This window comes from Spinacia oleracea, chromosome 2 (genome assembly GCF_020520425.1).
Source record: "Spinacia oleracea cultivar Varoflay chromosome 2, BTI_SOV_V1, whole genome shotgun sequence".
NCBI classification, from domain to species: domain Eukaryota; kingdom Viridiplantae; phylum Streptophyta; class Magnoliopsida; order Caryophyllales; family Amaranthaceae; genus Spinacia; species Spinacia oleracea.
In genome coordinates this window covers 25,262,155-25,278,018 of record NC_079488.1, presented here as the reverse complement: position 1 = coordinate 25,278,018, position 15,864 = coordinate 25,262,155, and the positions used below count along the sequence as shown (strand labels likewise).

Below are 15,864 nucleotides of genomic sequence, written 5' to 3'. Positions count from 1 at the left end.
CCCCCAACTCGTGGGCTGATATCTTTGGCTATATTGCCAAATGTGCGCTGAACGACGTGGAACCGTCTTTCAACGCTTTTTTGCATCTGGTCTCCCTCTCTCGTTCCCCCAGTGCCGCCAAAGGGTGATTCAATCTGAGCAGCCGTGGTACATACCAGACAGTGGTCGGAAAGCTCAGCAAATGGCATATGTGGAGGAAAAGATGGGTCGTGTTTTACACGGACGACCAGGAGATGTACGAGAGGATGAGCCGCTGGAATTGCAACGCCAACTATATGGACCGTGACGAGCCCCTCCCACCCCTTACTGCCGAGGAGTGGGATCAAATAATGGTCCTGTTCAAGGCCAACACTTACCACTTAACCGCTGACAAGACTTTCCATGTGCCGGCCGAGTGGTTGCCGCACATTAGTCAGTTTCGGAATGAGGCCTTTCTAGCGGCCGTAGGCTTAGGATATTCTATGACTCGAGGTTGTATGCCAAATTATGTGCCGTCCCGCGTTGGTCTATTCATTTTTTCTAACTTTGGATTTCTTTTGTTCACAGAGGAAGGGATGAGCAAGTTATCGGCGGCGGATATTGGGAAGGGCGACATGACCGATTGGATGGCCGACATCTATGAGGCCAAGATGCAGAAGGCCAAGGCCGAGTTGGAGGAGAAGGTGAGTATTCTCTTAGGTTGTTGTCTTTGCAAGTTAAGCTTTTCCCGTCTAGTGTCTACCGTGGGCGTCTTTTTTAGTGACGAGCCGTTATCTTGGCGTGTGACCCGTGTTTGCTAAGGTAGGCCTCGTCACTTTTTAATGACGGGCCCCTAAGTTAGTGTTTTTCTTGCGGTTGCCAAGGTGCGCCTCGTCACCTTTTAAGACGGGCGTCCCTTTGGTGACGAGCCATTTTTTCGCAAGTGACTCGTGATTGATAGGGTACGCCTCGTCATTTTTGAGACGGGCGTCCTTTTTAATGACGAGCCACTATTCTGTGAGTGACTTGCACTTGATAAGGTACGCCTCGTCATTTTCGAGACGGGCGTCCGTTTTAATGACGAGCCACTATTCAGTGAGTGACTCGTGATTGATAGGGTACGCCTCGTCATTTTCGAGACGGGCGTCCTTTTTAATGACGAGCCACTATTCTGTGAGTGACTTGCACTTGATAAGGTACGCCTCGTCATTTTCGAGACGGGCGTCCTTTTTAATGACGAGCCACTATTCAGTGAGTGACTTGTGATTGATAAGGTACGCCTCGTCGTTTTCGGGACGGGCGTCCTTTTTAATGACGAGCCACTATCTTGTGTGTGACTTGTGATTGATAAGGTGCGCCTCGTCATTTTTGAGACGGGCGTCCTTTTGAGTGACGAGCCACTATCTTGTGAGTGACTTGTGATTGAAAGGGTACGCCTCGTCATTTTTGAGACGGGCGTCCTTTTGAATGACGAGCCACTATCTTGTGAGTGACTTGTGATTGATGACGAGCCACTATTCAGTGAATGACTTGTAATTCATCACGAGGCCCAATATCTGACTGTCCTTTACGCTCCTTTTCTATTTAGCAAGCTAAGGACGCGGCTAAGGCGTCAGGGAAGAAAAAAGGGACGACTCTGTCCCAATTGAAGAAAAGGGCCGTGCCAGCTGGCTCGGAGACTCCGAGTACCTTCAAAAAGCCCAAACCTATACCCCGCCGTCTGGTGAAGAAGGGCGAGTCAAAGGTTGCTGAGGGGGGTCGCCCTGATGATGATGAGATTGGCGTGGACAAGCCGTCTCTGGTTGTGGACTTGGTGTCCAAATCAAAGTCTGGTGGGCATCCTGACGAGTTGGAGGACCCTCTTTCGGGAATTCCGGCCGACGTCCGTTCCTAGATTCCTGCGGAGGTGGCCCGCCGAGCTAGGTCATCGGGCGGTAAGTATTATTCGAACGTCGTTCAGACGTATCGAGCCTCCTCTGGCAGTTCTTCTTACTCTCCGCGTCATCCTAAGGTCGTTGTTTTTCCTATAGCTAAAGATAAAGGGAAGGATGCAGCTGCTGCAGAGGACGAGAACGTACCCGCTACTCCTCACTATTCGTCAAAGGATAGGGTGGCTATATGCCGTAAGGTATTTAAGGCCGTCCCCGCAGAGTATGTTGCTTCTCTTCCTGGCCGCAAGACTGACGCCCAGTTTGGTGCAATCCAGGCCACCCTACTCGACGTGAGTCTATTTCCCACTTTGCTTGTACTTGTTTTTCTTTTCTTGTACTTGTTTTTTCTTTTCAAGTCATTTACTAACATGTAGCTCCTTTTGCAGTTGTTCTGCCGCATGGAATTCTGCAAGAGTTGGAAGACGCGCACTGCTGAGGAGCTCAAAGCTCAGGTGGCTGAGTCCACCCACCATGGCGACTATGCGTTCAAATCCATTGAAGAGGTCCGCCTGCAGATGCAGACGACCATAGACCTTCAAGCAAAGGAGGTAGCTTCATTGAGGTCTGACAAGGCCGAGCTGCTTAAGAAGATCTTGGCGCAGGACAAAGACATGGTGACAATGGTCGAGGAGGCCAAGACAGCGGCGGCGGAAATACGGACGCTTCAGGACCAGTTGCGGGAGTACCCTCAGGTCAAAGAGGCGGCTGAGGAAGCCGAGCATCTTCGGGGGGAGCTGGAGACGGCCAGGTTGCAAGTTCGCACCTTGCGTGAGCGTCTTCTGGAATCCTATGATCAGGGGGAGCAAGCGGCCAAGGACGCTGTTAAGCACGCCTGGGAGAGCCACATGCCAGAGTATGATCTTGCGTGGTTCCAGCGGCGATTGGAACACAGTGCCGCTATGTTGGCTGCTGAGCGTCTCGGTCAGCCGCCCCCTGAGTTTGTACCTTCTGATGATGAGGACGATGCGGCTGCTCCCTGATTTGCTTCCTTCCAAGTTCTTCAAAATTTTATTCAAGTGTTCCCATGCCTAAGGGCAAAAACAATTATTTTGTTAAGTTTTGGCGCTGCTGGCGTCTGTACCATTGTGCCTGCTGAGCACACAACAATTTCTTTCTTTTTTGTTTTTGAATTCTGGGCTACTTTTACACGCCTTTCTACGGGCGTTGTTTTATAAGTAAATAGGTTATTTTTGTTGCTTCTTTTATCTCGCATTTATTTGCTCTTCGTAATTTGATTATTCCTTAATCAATAGGCTTAATCAATAGGTATGGTAGCCAAGGTGCAACTGAGTATACACTAAGCACGTTGGTGCCGCAGGCAACTGAGCATGCGCTAGGCACTACCGTGGTCGTCTCTTTCTTTGGCGAGCGTGTCTATAACGATGTTGATTGACGCAAGTCAATCAATAGGTATGATTGCCGCTAGACATGCTCGTTAAATGGACTGGACGGCCAAACGTTCGTGCCGCCGAACTTTTGAGCAAACAACCTTTGTTTCAAAGTTATTGGTGCCGCAGGCAACTGAGCATGCGCTAGGCACTACTGTGGTCGTCTCTTTCTTTGGCGAGCGTGTCTATAACGATATTGATCGACACAAGTCAATCAATAGGTATGATTGCCGCTAGACATGCTCGTCAAATGGGCTGGACGGCCAAACGTTCGTGCCGCCGAACTTTTGAGCAAACAACCTTTGTTTCAAAGTTATTGGTGCCACAGGCAACTGAGCATGCGCTAGGCACTACTGTGGTCGTCTCCTTCCTTGGCGAGCGTGTCTATACCGATATTGATTGACGCAAGTCAATCAATAGGTATGGTTGCCGCTAGACATGCTCGTCAAATGGGCTGGACGGCCAAACGTTCGTGCCGCCGAACTTTTGAGCAAACAACCTTTGTTTCAAAGTTATTGGTGCCACAGGCAACTGACCATGCGCTAGGCACTACTGTGGTCGTCTCCTTCCTTGGCGAGCGTGTCTATACCGATATTGATTGACGCAAGTCAATCAATAGGCATGATTGCCGCTAGACATGCTCGTCAAATGGACTGGACGGCCAAATGCTCGTGCTGCCGCACTTTTGAGCAAACAACCTTTGTTTCAAAGTTATTCGTGCCGCTGAGCTTTTGAGCAAACAACCTATGTTTCAAAGTTGTTCATGCCGCTGAGCTTTTGAACGAACAACCTATGATTCAAGGTTTTTTGTGCCGCTGAGCTATTGAGCAAACAACCTATGTTTCAAAGTTGTTCGTGACGCTGAGCTTTTGAACGGATAACTTATGATTTAAGTTTATTTGTGCCGCTGGCACTTACTATGCCGTACTGGTTGGCCAGCGGCTTGCTATACTGGGAAGGGAGTTGGATAGGTGATCAGCCTACAACTTGGTGCTAATCTGGGCCACTTCTTAGGCTTCAAACAATTAGTCTTGCTGAGAGTTTTTGCTAATCTGGGCCACTTCTCAGGCCGTCATACAATTAGGCTTTGGTTATGCATTGGAGTGTACATTTTTATATTCATTGTGCGAGCAATAAATATTACGAGACAAATAGAGTAGTATTATTTATAACTTTGCAAGGCGAATTTAGCCGGTTACAAAAGTAATTACTACCCTACTATGACCATTAGAGGCCGCCCCTTGGGCAATGGATCGTGGTACGTAAGATAAAGCTTAGCACATATTTAGAAGAAATACTTCTTGAGATTGTCGGCATTCCAAGTGCGCAAAATAGGCCGGCCCTGCATGTCTTGAATGCGGTAGGTTCCATCTCTAACCTCATCATAGATCTCATAAGGTCCCTCCCAAGTGGGCGTCAGCTTACCCTGTTCGTTTGCTCGTCCTGTGGATTCCATTTTCCTGAGGACAAAATCTCCCACTTTGAGCACTCTATTAGAGACTTTCTTGTTGTATTCTCTTGCCATTCTTATCTTGTACAGCTGTTGTCTGAGCGCTGCATTTCCTCTAACCTCGGGCAGGAAGTCCATGGCTGCTTTCATTGTCTCCCAGTTAGCATTTTCGTCATACAGCATGACTCTCAACGTTGGTTCACACATTTCTATGGGTAGGACAGCCTCGGCGCCATAGGCTAGCAAGAAGGGTGTTTCACCGGTTGAATTCTTAGCTGTGGTGCGGATGGACCATAAGACATTTGGCAGCTCATCAGCCCATAGACCTTTGGCTTCGTCAAGCTTCTTTTTCATTCCTTCGGAGATAATTTTGTTGAACGCCTCAACCTGACCATTGGCTTGGGGACGTCCGACTGATGCAAAACAAGTGTGTACGCCGTGGTCTGCCAGCCACTCTTTCAGCTTAGGCGTCTCAAACTGGGGCCCATTATCGAAGACGATAGCCTGTGGAATCCCAAAGCGAGTCATGATGTTCTTCCAATTGAATGCTCTCACATCAGTAGTTTTTATGTTTTTGAGCGCTTCTCCCTCCACCCATTTGGTGAAGTAATCTACAGCAACGATGACATAACGCCTTCCTCCTGGTGCGGCCGTAAATGGGCCTAGAAGATCCATCCCCCACTTAGCAAATGGAATTGGGCTTGTAATGGGTGTCAGAACTCGTGCCGGTCGGTGTATTAGGTGAGAAAAACGCTGGCATTTGTCACACCTCTTGACCAGTGAAATTGCGTCCTCCTTAAGAGTCGGCCAGTAATTGCCGGTTCGAAGTGCCTTTTCAGCCAAAGCCCTTCCACCAATATGCGAGCTGCACAACCCCTGATGAAGGTCTTCTAGAATTTCCTGCCCCTTCTCAGGTGTTACACATCTTAACAAAGGACGGGAGTAGGCCTTTTTATAGAGGGTGTCGTTCCACATTTCAAACCAAGAGCATTTCTTCTGAAGTTTTGCCGCTTCCCTTGAGTCTTCGGGCAAGACTCCATTCATTTTGAAGTTTACTATGTCATCCATCCATGTGGACGTCCTGTCAAGAGTTTCCACCTCCATTTGCTCAACACTTTTGTGCTCTTTTACCTCCCAAAACACGTGCCGAGGGGTATCACAAGACGCGGAACTTGCCAATTTTGACAGGGCATCAGCTTGGTTATTTTCCGAGCGAGGGACTTGCCTTACTTCAAAACTTTTTAGTGGCTCTACTTCCTGATGGACGGCCTGCATTTATTTGACCATAGTCGGATCCCTAGCTTCGTAGGTCCCATTAACTTGGCTCACAATCAGTTGGGAGTCAGATAGTGCTACAATCTCCTCGGCGCCTGCCGCCTTACACATTTTAATGCCACAAAGCAGGGCTTCATATTCCGCTTCATTATTTGACGCCTGGAAGTTAAATCGCATAGCATACTCAAAAGTATCTCCTTCTGGGGAGTGACAGATTATCCCAGCTCCACATCCATTCTGTGTGGATGAGCCGTCTACATACACTGTCCACACCGTGTTTGTATTCTTGGCAAAGTCTGGCCTCGTCATTTCAACAATAAAGTCGGCACATGCCTGCCCCTTGACAGCTTTCCTCGGCTCATAGGTGATATCAAAGGCGTTCAGCTCTATTGCCCAATTCAGCATTCGTCCTGACGCCTCCAGCTTTGTGAAGGGCAGTTTGAGCGGTTGATCTGTGTAGACCACTATTTTGTGAGCTAAGAAATAAGGACGGAGCTTTTTGCTGGCCATGAACAGAGCCAAGCCAAACTTTTCCACTGTAGGGTATCTAACTTCAGCATTTTGAAGAACATTACTGACAAAGTATACCGGCATCTGTATTCCCTCCCTCTCTGTCAGTAGAACGGCACTCAACGAGTGCTCGGACACGGCGAGATACATGTACAAAGTCTCTCCTAGCAAGGGACTAACAAGACGAGGCAAGGTATGCAAGTGCTCCTTTAATCTGACCAATGCCGCCTCGGCCTCGTCCGACCATTCAAACTTGGCCTTCTTTCTGACAGACCTAAAAAAGTAGTGGCACTTGTCTCCAGCCCTGGAAAGGAATCTGCCCAGGGCGGCCAAGCAACCTGTGAGCCGCTGGACCTCCTTCACTGTCTTTGGTGAGCTCATATCAATTACTGCCTGGATTTTGTCTGCGTTGGCTTCAATTCCTCTTTCATCAATCAAGAAAACTAAGAATTTGCCTGCCGTCACCCCGAACACACACTTCTTAGGATTCAACCTCATGTTGTAAGCTCGAATAGTCTCAAATGTCTCCCTGAGATCAGTTATGTGCGCCGCCCTCAGCTTACTTTTTACGATCATATCATCAATATAAGCTTCAATATTTCTGCCGAGCTGCTTAATGAACACAGTGTTAATAAGACGCTGAAAGGTGGCCGGTGCATTCTTTAACCCAAACGGCATTACTTTGTAGCAGTAAAGGCCTTGTTCAGTAACAAATGACGTTTTTTCCTGGTCGTCAGGCCACAATGGAATCTGATGAAACCCTGAGTATGCATCCATAAAGCTCATCATAGCATGCCCTGCTGTAGAGTCGACGAGCCGGTCAATCTTGGGCAATGGGAAACTGTCCTTGGGACATGCCTTATTGAGGTTGGTGTAGTCAACACACATTCTCCAGGTACCATTAGGTTTTTTGACGAGGACCACGTTAGCAACCCAGTCGGGGTACTGACTAGGCCTGACGAACCCAGCCTCCATCAACTTTTGTATTTCCGCGGCTGCCGCCTGATTTCTATCTTCCCCATGGTTCCTTTTCTTCTGACGAACCGGTTTGAAGTTTGGGTCCACATTCAGCTTATGGACGGCCACAGCAGGATCAATACCCGGCATTTCGTCCACTGTGAAAGCAAAGATATCTTCAAATTCTCTCAAAAGGTGGACCAACTCTGCCGCCAGCGGGTCGTCAGGAGAAATCCCGATGGGCACTACTCTTTCAGGTTTATCTGTGTTTAATACCACATTGAAATGAGCCCCAACAGGCTCTGGGCGTCTCTCTTCCATGTGCCCTGCTAAGATAGTTAATGTTTCTTTGACGATCTTGGGTTGTGTGTCGCCACATTTTCGTTTGTTTCCCGATGTCCTTTTCTCTTCACCCGTCCCCCATGCTTCTGGACTCAAGGTGGTTAGGTAGCAATCTCTAGCTTGTTGCTGGTCACCATGTATAGTGCTGACACTCCCATCGTCACAAATGAACTTAAGAAGCATCAGATGAGTCACAATGACAGCCTTTGCCCTATTCAAGGTGGGACGCCCCAAGATGATGTTATATGCCGTCAGGTCTTTCACTATGAGAAAACGGACGTCCATTTGTCGAGATTCCTTTTTATTTCCCATCCTCAGAGGGAGGGCAATTATGCCGACTGGGTGGATGATACTACCTCCGAAGCCTATAATGGGATAGTGGATTTTCTCAATCTTTGAGGAATCATGTTGCAGCCGATTCAAGCACTCTAGACTAATTATGTCCGACGAACTTCCTGTATCAACCAAAATACGCCTAACCCTCAGATTAGCAACTTTTAACTCAATTACCAAAGGATCGTCATGCGGGGTGGAGATTTTCCCACGGTCGGCCTCGCCGATTTCAACTTTTGGAAACGGGTCAACTGTGGCCTTGCCGGACAGCATCACTTGCCCCAATCGCTTGGCATAATCCTTCTGGCCCCTCATGGTCGGCCCGCCGGCGGCCAATCCTCCGGAGATGACTGCTACGCACTCTGGGTCGGTACGATTCCCATCTTCCTCTGAGGGAGGGGATTTGTTTTTCTTGTAGAAGGGTTTGCCAGAACCTCCCGTGTTCCTGCTGATATAACTCTTTAAGAATCCCTTGGTGGCTAGGCCGTCCAATGCCCTTTTCAAGCTCTTACATTCTTTGGTGTCATGCCCAATATCACTGTGAAAGTGACAGTACAGTTTGGGGTCCCTACTTTCTGGTGGCGACTTCATGGGAAATGGACGATCAATGTCATATTTGGACCCGACGTCCATCAGAATTGTGTACATGTCTGTGTTATACTCAAATCGCTCCCGATCATAAGTTCTGGACCGTTTCTGGCCTGCCGCCCCGGGAGCCCTGTCTGACTCTTTTGCAATAGCCCACGTCCCGTTAGGCCGGCTCTTCTTTTCGAATTTCTCCTTTTTTGCCGCCGGCTCGGCGGTATCACTTCCTCTGGGATCTTTTGGGACGCTGCAAATCTCTGTTGCATGGATGAAGGCCTCGGCCTCATCCAGCACTTCTGGCATTGTTCGGACGCTTTTCTTTACCAGATCAAACTTGAAAGAGCCCTTTTTAAGCCCTCGAATGAAGTTATCGAATGCAACACCATCTGGCAAATCCGGAATTTGCCCTGCCTCTAGATTGAATCTCTTCACATAGCTCCCCAGATACTCGTCTTTCCCTTGCTGAATCCTACTCAGATGCATGCTCGTCTTCTTTTCTTCCTTGTGAGCCATGAACCGAGTAGAGAACAATAGCTCGAGCTCCGAAAAAGAGCGAATAGTTCCGGCTGGAAGTCTCTCAAACCACTTAGATGCTACTCCTTTGAGTGTGCCCGGAAAATACTTACACCAGGTTGAGTAAGTTGTTCCTTGGACATACATGTGATGCCGGTAAACCAAGAGGTGCATGTCTGGATCTGTGGTCCCATCGTAAGCATCAATGTTGGGCGGCTTGACTTTGGGTTCCCTCGGGGCTCTCATGATGGAGTCTGCAAAAGGGGTGGTGTGTCCTAGGGCCATGTTGGACACCCCCTCCTGAATGTGATACACAGGATCTTGACGCCTTGAGTAGGGTACCCGCTGGGAAGACTCGCGTCCGCGAGTTTGACGGGTTGGACGGGTGACCCCTGGGCGCGCCTGGCTCAGATGCGTATAAGTTGGATGAGGGACAGGTCTATCCGGCATGACGAGGGTTGACCCAGTGTCAGAAAGTTCAGACTCAGAGTCAGGCAATTGCTCTGCGCGTGGCTGCTCACGTCCTCGGGACGTTTCTCCAATCAGCCGCCGTGGCAGTCGGCGTGGTAGGTAAGACATTGCCTGATTGGGCTGACTTGCTGGCGGCTGCCTCCTCAGGTCCTCGCCTGTCTGCCTGGTCCAGACGTTTGGGGGGCGCAAAGAAAGTGTTGGCCTATTACTTGCCGGCCCCTCATGATTTGCAGCCACAGCAGTGGTGTAGATCAGCATACTCTTCTGTGCCTCAGCATTAACTGTCTTTCCCACATCAGCTTGGAACTCAGCCAAAATAGCCCGAAGAGCACCCACAGAGACAGGCATATCAGGGTTCTCCTCTATTACCGTATCCGCCCGAGGATCCAGGTGTCCTCCAGGAGTGGTGCGATTGGCCTGGTCGTCCTCCTCGCTGAGCATCTCTACCTCGGCAGCGTGACGAGGGGTGTGCCCGGCCGCAAATATACGCGCGACATCTCCAGTGATTCTCGTGGCCGGCGTATGATGTTCAGTCGGCATTTCTCTTTCGAGGGGTGGCCGCTCTACTCGCGTAGGCCGCCCAGTATCGTTGTCCTGTCGTTGATCTTCCATGTTACCGTACCTCCCCACAGACGACACCAAATGTTGTGGGGTTTTTCCGGTGAGATACCTTGGAGGTTTCTCGGTAACTTCTAAGGATTTCACAAGATTGTATTTTTATAGAGAGAGAAAGTAGAGAGAAGGCAGAGCAGCAATTGCTCTTGAATGTATTGATTGTGACCCCTTTTTCAAGGGAAGTGGGACTATTTATAGTACTAGGTTTTTGTGGGAATGACCTAATATTCCCTTTACATGATTGGCTAGGGTATGGGAGGAGGACATGTGTCCTTTCTCCTTACAATTCCCTGGCCCTTTTGGCAATAGTGGGCTTTTTGGGCTTATTGTGCTTATTCATACCACTTGGAATACCTACTACCTAGGCCCCTTTTCAGGTATAGGTACATTACATACATTTATACATTCTTAAATACAAATACATATACATTGTAGATACGTAGATTGATACCCATGCTGTGGTCTAGTCTTCGTATGGTTTCTGCTTAGGGGGCGTAATACGTGCCATGTGTCGCATCCTCATTGGTACACGAAGGCATGGTAATTTTGCCTACAACAGTTTCCATGTTCCAAGTCTTACTAAAAACATCATTTCTGTTTCTTGCTTAGATGCTAAGGGATTTTCCTTTTTAATAAAAGACAATAGTTGCTCGTTTTATTTTAAAGAGATATTTTATGGATCTGCTAGATTATTCAATGGACTTTATTTATTAGATCACGACAAACAAGTTCATAACATAAATACCAAAAAGGCCAAAAAGAATGATTCAGATCTCACCTATCTGTGGCATTGTCGATTAGGCCATATTAACATGAAGCGCATAGAAAGACTTCAAAAGGAAGGAATTCTAGAACCATTTGACTTAGAGGATTATGGTAAGTGCGAATCATGTTTACTTGGCAAAATGACAAAGCAACCTTTCTCTAAAGTTGGAGAAAGAGCAACTGAACTATTGGGTTTAATCCATACAGATGTATGTGGACCAATGAGTACAAATGCTAGAGGTGGTTTCAGCTACTTTATCACTTTCACTGATGACTTCAGTAGATATGGTTATCTCTACCTAATGAAGCATAAGTCTGAATCCTTTGACAAATTCAAGGAATTTCAGAGTGAAGTAGAGAATCAATTAGGCAAGAAGATTAAGGCACTGCGTTCTGATAGAGGGGTGAATAACTGAGCTATGAATTTGATGACCATCTGAAAGAATGTGGAATTCTATTAGAATGGACTCCTCCCGGAACACCTCAATGGAACGGTGTGTCAGAACGGAGGAATAGAACCTTGCTACACATGGTTAGATCAATGATGGGCCAGGCCGAACTTCCAATAGAATTTTGGGGACATGCACTAAATAAAGCTGCACTCACTATAAATAGACCTCCGTCTAAAGCTGTCGAAAAGACTCCATATGAGTTATGGTTTGGAAAACCTCCAAAAGGTGTCTTTTCTTAAGATTTGGGGTTGTGAAGTATACGTCAAACGATTAATTTCAGACAAACTTCAACCAAAATCTGACAAATGTATCCTTGTGGGCTATCCAAAGGAAACAAAGGGGTATTACTTCTACAATACATCTGAGAACAAGGTGTTTGTTGCTCGAGATGGTATCTTTTTGGAAAGAGATCACATTTCCAAAATGACAAGTGGGAGAAAAGTAGACCTCGAAGAAATTCGAGTCGAACAACAAACTCTGGAGAATGCTCAAAATGACATTCAGGGTGAAACTCAGAGATCTTTAGAAGTATCTGGTGGGAATCAAAGACCATCTAGAAATGTAACCCCGCGTAGATCGCAGAGATATAGGTCTCAACCGGAAAGGTACTTAGGTATTTTAACAAACGAGAGCTATGAAGTTCTATTACTTGAAAGTTATGAACCTGCGACTTACAAACAAGCTATGACGAGCCCTAGCTCCAAGCAATGGCAAGAAGCCATGCAATCTGAATTAGACTCCTTGTCTGAAAACCAAGTTTGGGATTTGGTCGATTTGCCAGATGGCTACCAAGCCATAGGAAGCAAATGGGTTTTCAAACTGAAAAAGGACAAGGATGGGAAACTAAAAGTTTTCAAAGCTAGATTGGTTGCAAAATGTTACAGGCAAGTCCACGGTGTGGATTACGATAATGCTAAAGTCTATTCGGATAATGTTAGCAATCGCTGCATATTACGATTACGAAATATGGCAGATGGATGTCAAAACCGCTTTCTTAAATGTCGTTTTAACAGAAACTGTGTTTATGACACAGCCTGAGGGTTTTGAGGATCCAAAGAATGCTAAAAAGGTATGCAAGCTTAAGAAATCAATCTACGGATTGAAGCAAGCATTAAGGAGCTGGAATATACGGTTTGATGAAGCAGTCAGCGAGTTTGGTTTCATCAAGAACGCAGACGAATCTTGTGTATACAAGAAGGTCAGTGGGAGCAAAATTTCTTTTCTCGCATTATATGTCGACGACATATTACTTATCGGAAATGACATTCCTATGTTGAACTCTGTCAAGATTTGGCTTGGGAAATGTTTTTCGATGAAGGATCTAGGAGAAGCACAGTACATACTGGGTATCAAGATTTACAGAGATAGATCTAAAAAGATGATTGGACTCAGTCAAAGCACTTATATCCATAAGGTGCTTGAAAGGTTCAATATGGCAGACTCCAAGCGAGGCTACCTACCCATGTCTCATGGAATGACTCTAAGCAAGACTCAGTGCCCAAAAACACTAGATGAGCGTAGAAGAATGAGTGGGATTCCATATGCATCATTGATTAGTTCAATAATGTATGCTATGATATGTACACGCCCGGATGTTGCGTACGCACTCAGTGCTACGAGCATATACCAGTCAGACCCAGGAGAGGCACATTGGACTGCTGCCAAGAATATTCTGAAGTACCTGAAAAGGCACAAAGATAATTTCCTGGTCTATGGTGGAGATGATGAATTAATTGTTAAAGGCTATACGGACGCAAGTTTCCAAACCGACAAAGATGATTCCAGATCACAGTCTAGGTTTGTCTTCTGCCTCAACGGAGGAGCAGTAAGCTGGAAAAGTGCTAAGCAAAGCACCATTGCGGATTCTACAACTGAAGAGGAGTACATTGCTGCACATGAAGCAGCAAAGGAAGCTATTTGGATAAGGAAGTTCATAGGTGAACTTGGTGTAGTCCCCTCCATTAAAGGACCAATAGCTCTATATTGTGATAATAACGGAGCTATTGCACAGGCAAAGGAGCCTAGACACCACTAGAGAGTCAAGCATGTACTTCGTAGATTTCACCTTCTACGAGAGTTCATTGAAAGAAAAGAAGTCGAGATAAGCAAGATTGGAACTGACGACAACATCTCAGATCCATTAACTAAACCTCTGCCGCAAGCGAAGTACAAATCGCACACTGCAGCTATGGGAATCAAGCATGTTGGAGAATGGCTTTGATGTCCTTATTTAATGTTTTAAAGTTTTAGAGTATTAATACTTTGTAAAACGTTATTGGTTAACCATTCATATAAATGAATATAATTCATTTTTCCATTTAATTTGTGGTTTATTAAATGATGAGTCCCTTCAATTTGACGATATATCCAAGATAGATTTTCAGGACCAGTCCTGTGACTAAGAAATTTCTATCAAGTGAACTTGAATGTCAAAAGTTGAAAATGTTCCCTGGTCGGAGTTTTCTATAAATATGGACGCATAGAAAACACTAGAAGACTAGAGTGCAAGATGACTAGTAGTTCTATTTCTTGAACTATGTGGACATGGCAACGTCGCAATCATTTGCATAGATACTTACTTTGGGAAGACTAGTATCGGACAGACCTATGAAACTTTACTGTAAGAGATGAAAATCTGTCATAAGTAAATTTCATTAAAATTATTAGACACTAATCCTCAATACCTAAGTGATTTGAGATTACTTGTTTGAGAACTGGTTACTTTGACGTTGTCAACCGTCGCACCGTAAAAGGAGGCTATAACGGCAACGCTCGGGTAATCACCTATCAAACAAAGTCTAATCTCAAGATCGCAAGATTGGGATTGTCCTCCCATAAATCGGGATGAGATGCTGAAAGTTGTACAAGGCCACTCGGAGAGCTAGAAACTGTAAAATGCATGGCCGTGCTCAGATGAATCATAGGCTATGATTATCTATTTATTTGATCAGTTGAACTCTGACACCGAGAAACACCACTGGACATAATAAGGATGACAACTCTTACCTTATGTTCATGAGCAAGCATCAAGCGACAAAGGAATTAGGCAATGCACACTTGTCCATAAGGACAAGTGGGAGACTGATGGAAATAATTCCCTTGGTCCAAGTATGCATTCAATGCTAAGTCTAATAAATACGGTTCAGTATTTATTAATTATACAAGTTAATAATTCAGTGAGATCAAGTGAACTGTATGCCTAGCTAGAGGCCTCTTCACTTCAAGTGGAATTAATAATATTAATCCACAGCTTACTCTTGACTGAACCCGTAGGGTCACACAAATAGTACGTGAACGGATCAAGTATTTAAGTGAATTAAATACTCCATTTATGGATATTCGGAATCGACGGATCATGGTTCCAGTGGGAGCTGAAATCGTCAAAAAGGCAAATTATGAATACTCCGGAAACGATGATATTGCCGGAAACGGAAATATGGATCGTATATGAAATATAAATATTATCCAAGTCGTAGATGTTGCCGGAAACGGAAACATGATATGTATCGGAAAATATTATCGGAAATGGAAATATTGCCGGAATCGGAAATATTGCCGGAAACGGAAATATTGTCGGAATCGGAAATATTATTGGAATCGGAAATATTAAATATTTGTTAGAAACGGAAATTAATTCCGGAATCGGAAATATTAAATATTGTTCGAATCGGAAATGAATTCCGGAATCGGAAAATTAATCGGAAGCGCGTCGTACGAAATAAACATCGGACGAGCTTGCTAGACGCAAGGCCCAGCACGAAGCCAGGCCTGCGCTTAGCAAGCCCATGCGTGCAAGGCAGCAAGGTAGCCCGCCAGCATTGCAAGGCCCAGCCAAGCTAAGCGCAAGGCCAGGCCCAAGCGAGGCCAGCAGGCTGGCACGCCCACTCGTGGGCTACAACGCTGCTGGGCCGAGCCTTCTCTGTGCGCGCGCGCGCGCCCTGCGCCCCTCGTGGGCTGTGTGTGCATGTGTGCGTTGAGTTCGTGCATGCATCGAATACTTAAGCAATTAGGATTAGATTAAAGATTAATTTCCTAAAGCTACTAGAGTTAGGTGTTAAATTAAACATTAACTTAATAGTTTTAATTAATGTCTAATTGAAACCTAGTAGGCTTCTAGTTCCAATAATCCAACCCTATAAATAGGTGATGGCATTCACAATTTATAATCACCCAATTCAAGTATTCATATAGTTTTAAGGTTAAAACTAAAGTTAATAATTTGCCACAAATTATATTCGAATAACTTAAAACCTTAGGTTTAATTCTAGTTAATTAAATCTAAGGCGGATTCGAACGTGCTGTGGACTATATACGGAGGG

At 45.9% G+C, this 15,864-nt stretch overlaps 1 protein-coding gene across 1 annotated transcript; it reads left to right on the top strand.

Annotated features, from left to right (window-relative positions):
- The first annotated feature begins 202 nt into the window (after positions 1-202).
- Positions 203-1,852, top strand: LOC130467288 (uncharacterized). The gene is made up of 2 exons (XM_056835759.1): positions 203-662; positions 1,547-1,852. Exons 1-2 carry the CDS (start codon positions 234-236, stop codon positions 1,850-1,852), a joined length of 735 nt encoding a protein of 244 aa, XP_056691737.1. The 5' UTR covers positions 203-233.
- The last annotated feature ends 14,012 nt before the right edge of the window (positions 1,853-15,864 follow it).

Bases quoted from the DNA above. Each gene is read 5' to 3' on its own strand.
- LOC130467288 (XM_056835759.1), top strand. From the start codon at position 234: ATGTACGAGAGGATGAGCCGCTGGAATTGCAACGCCAACTATATGGAC. The intron at 663-1,546 runs GTGAGTATTCTC...TTTTCTATTTAG, and splicing joins AGGCCGAGTTGGAGGAGAAG to CAAGCTAAGGACGCGGCTAA.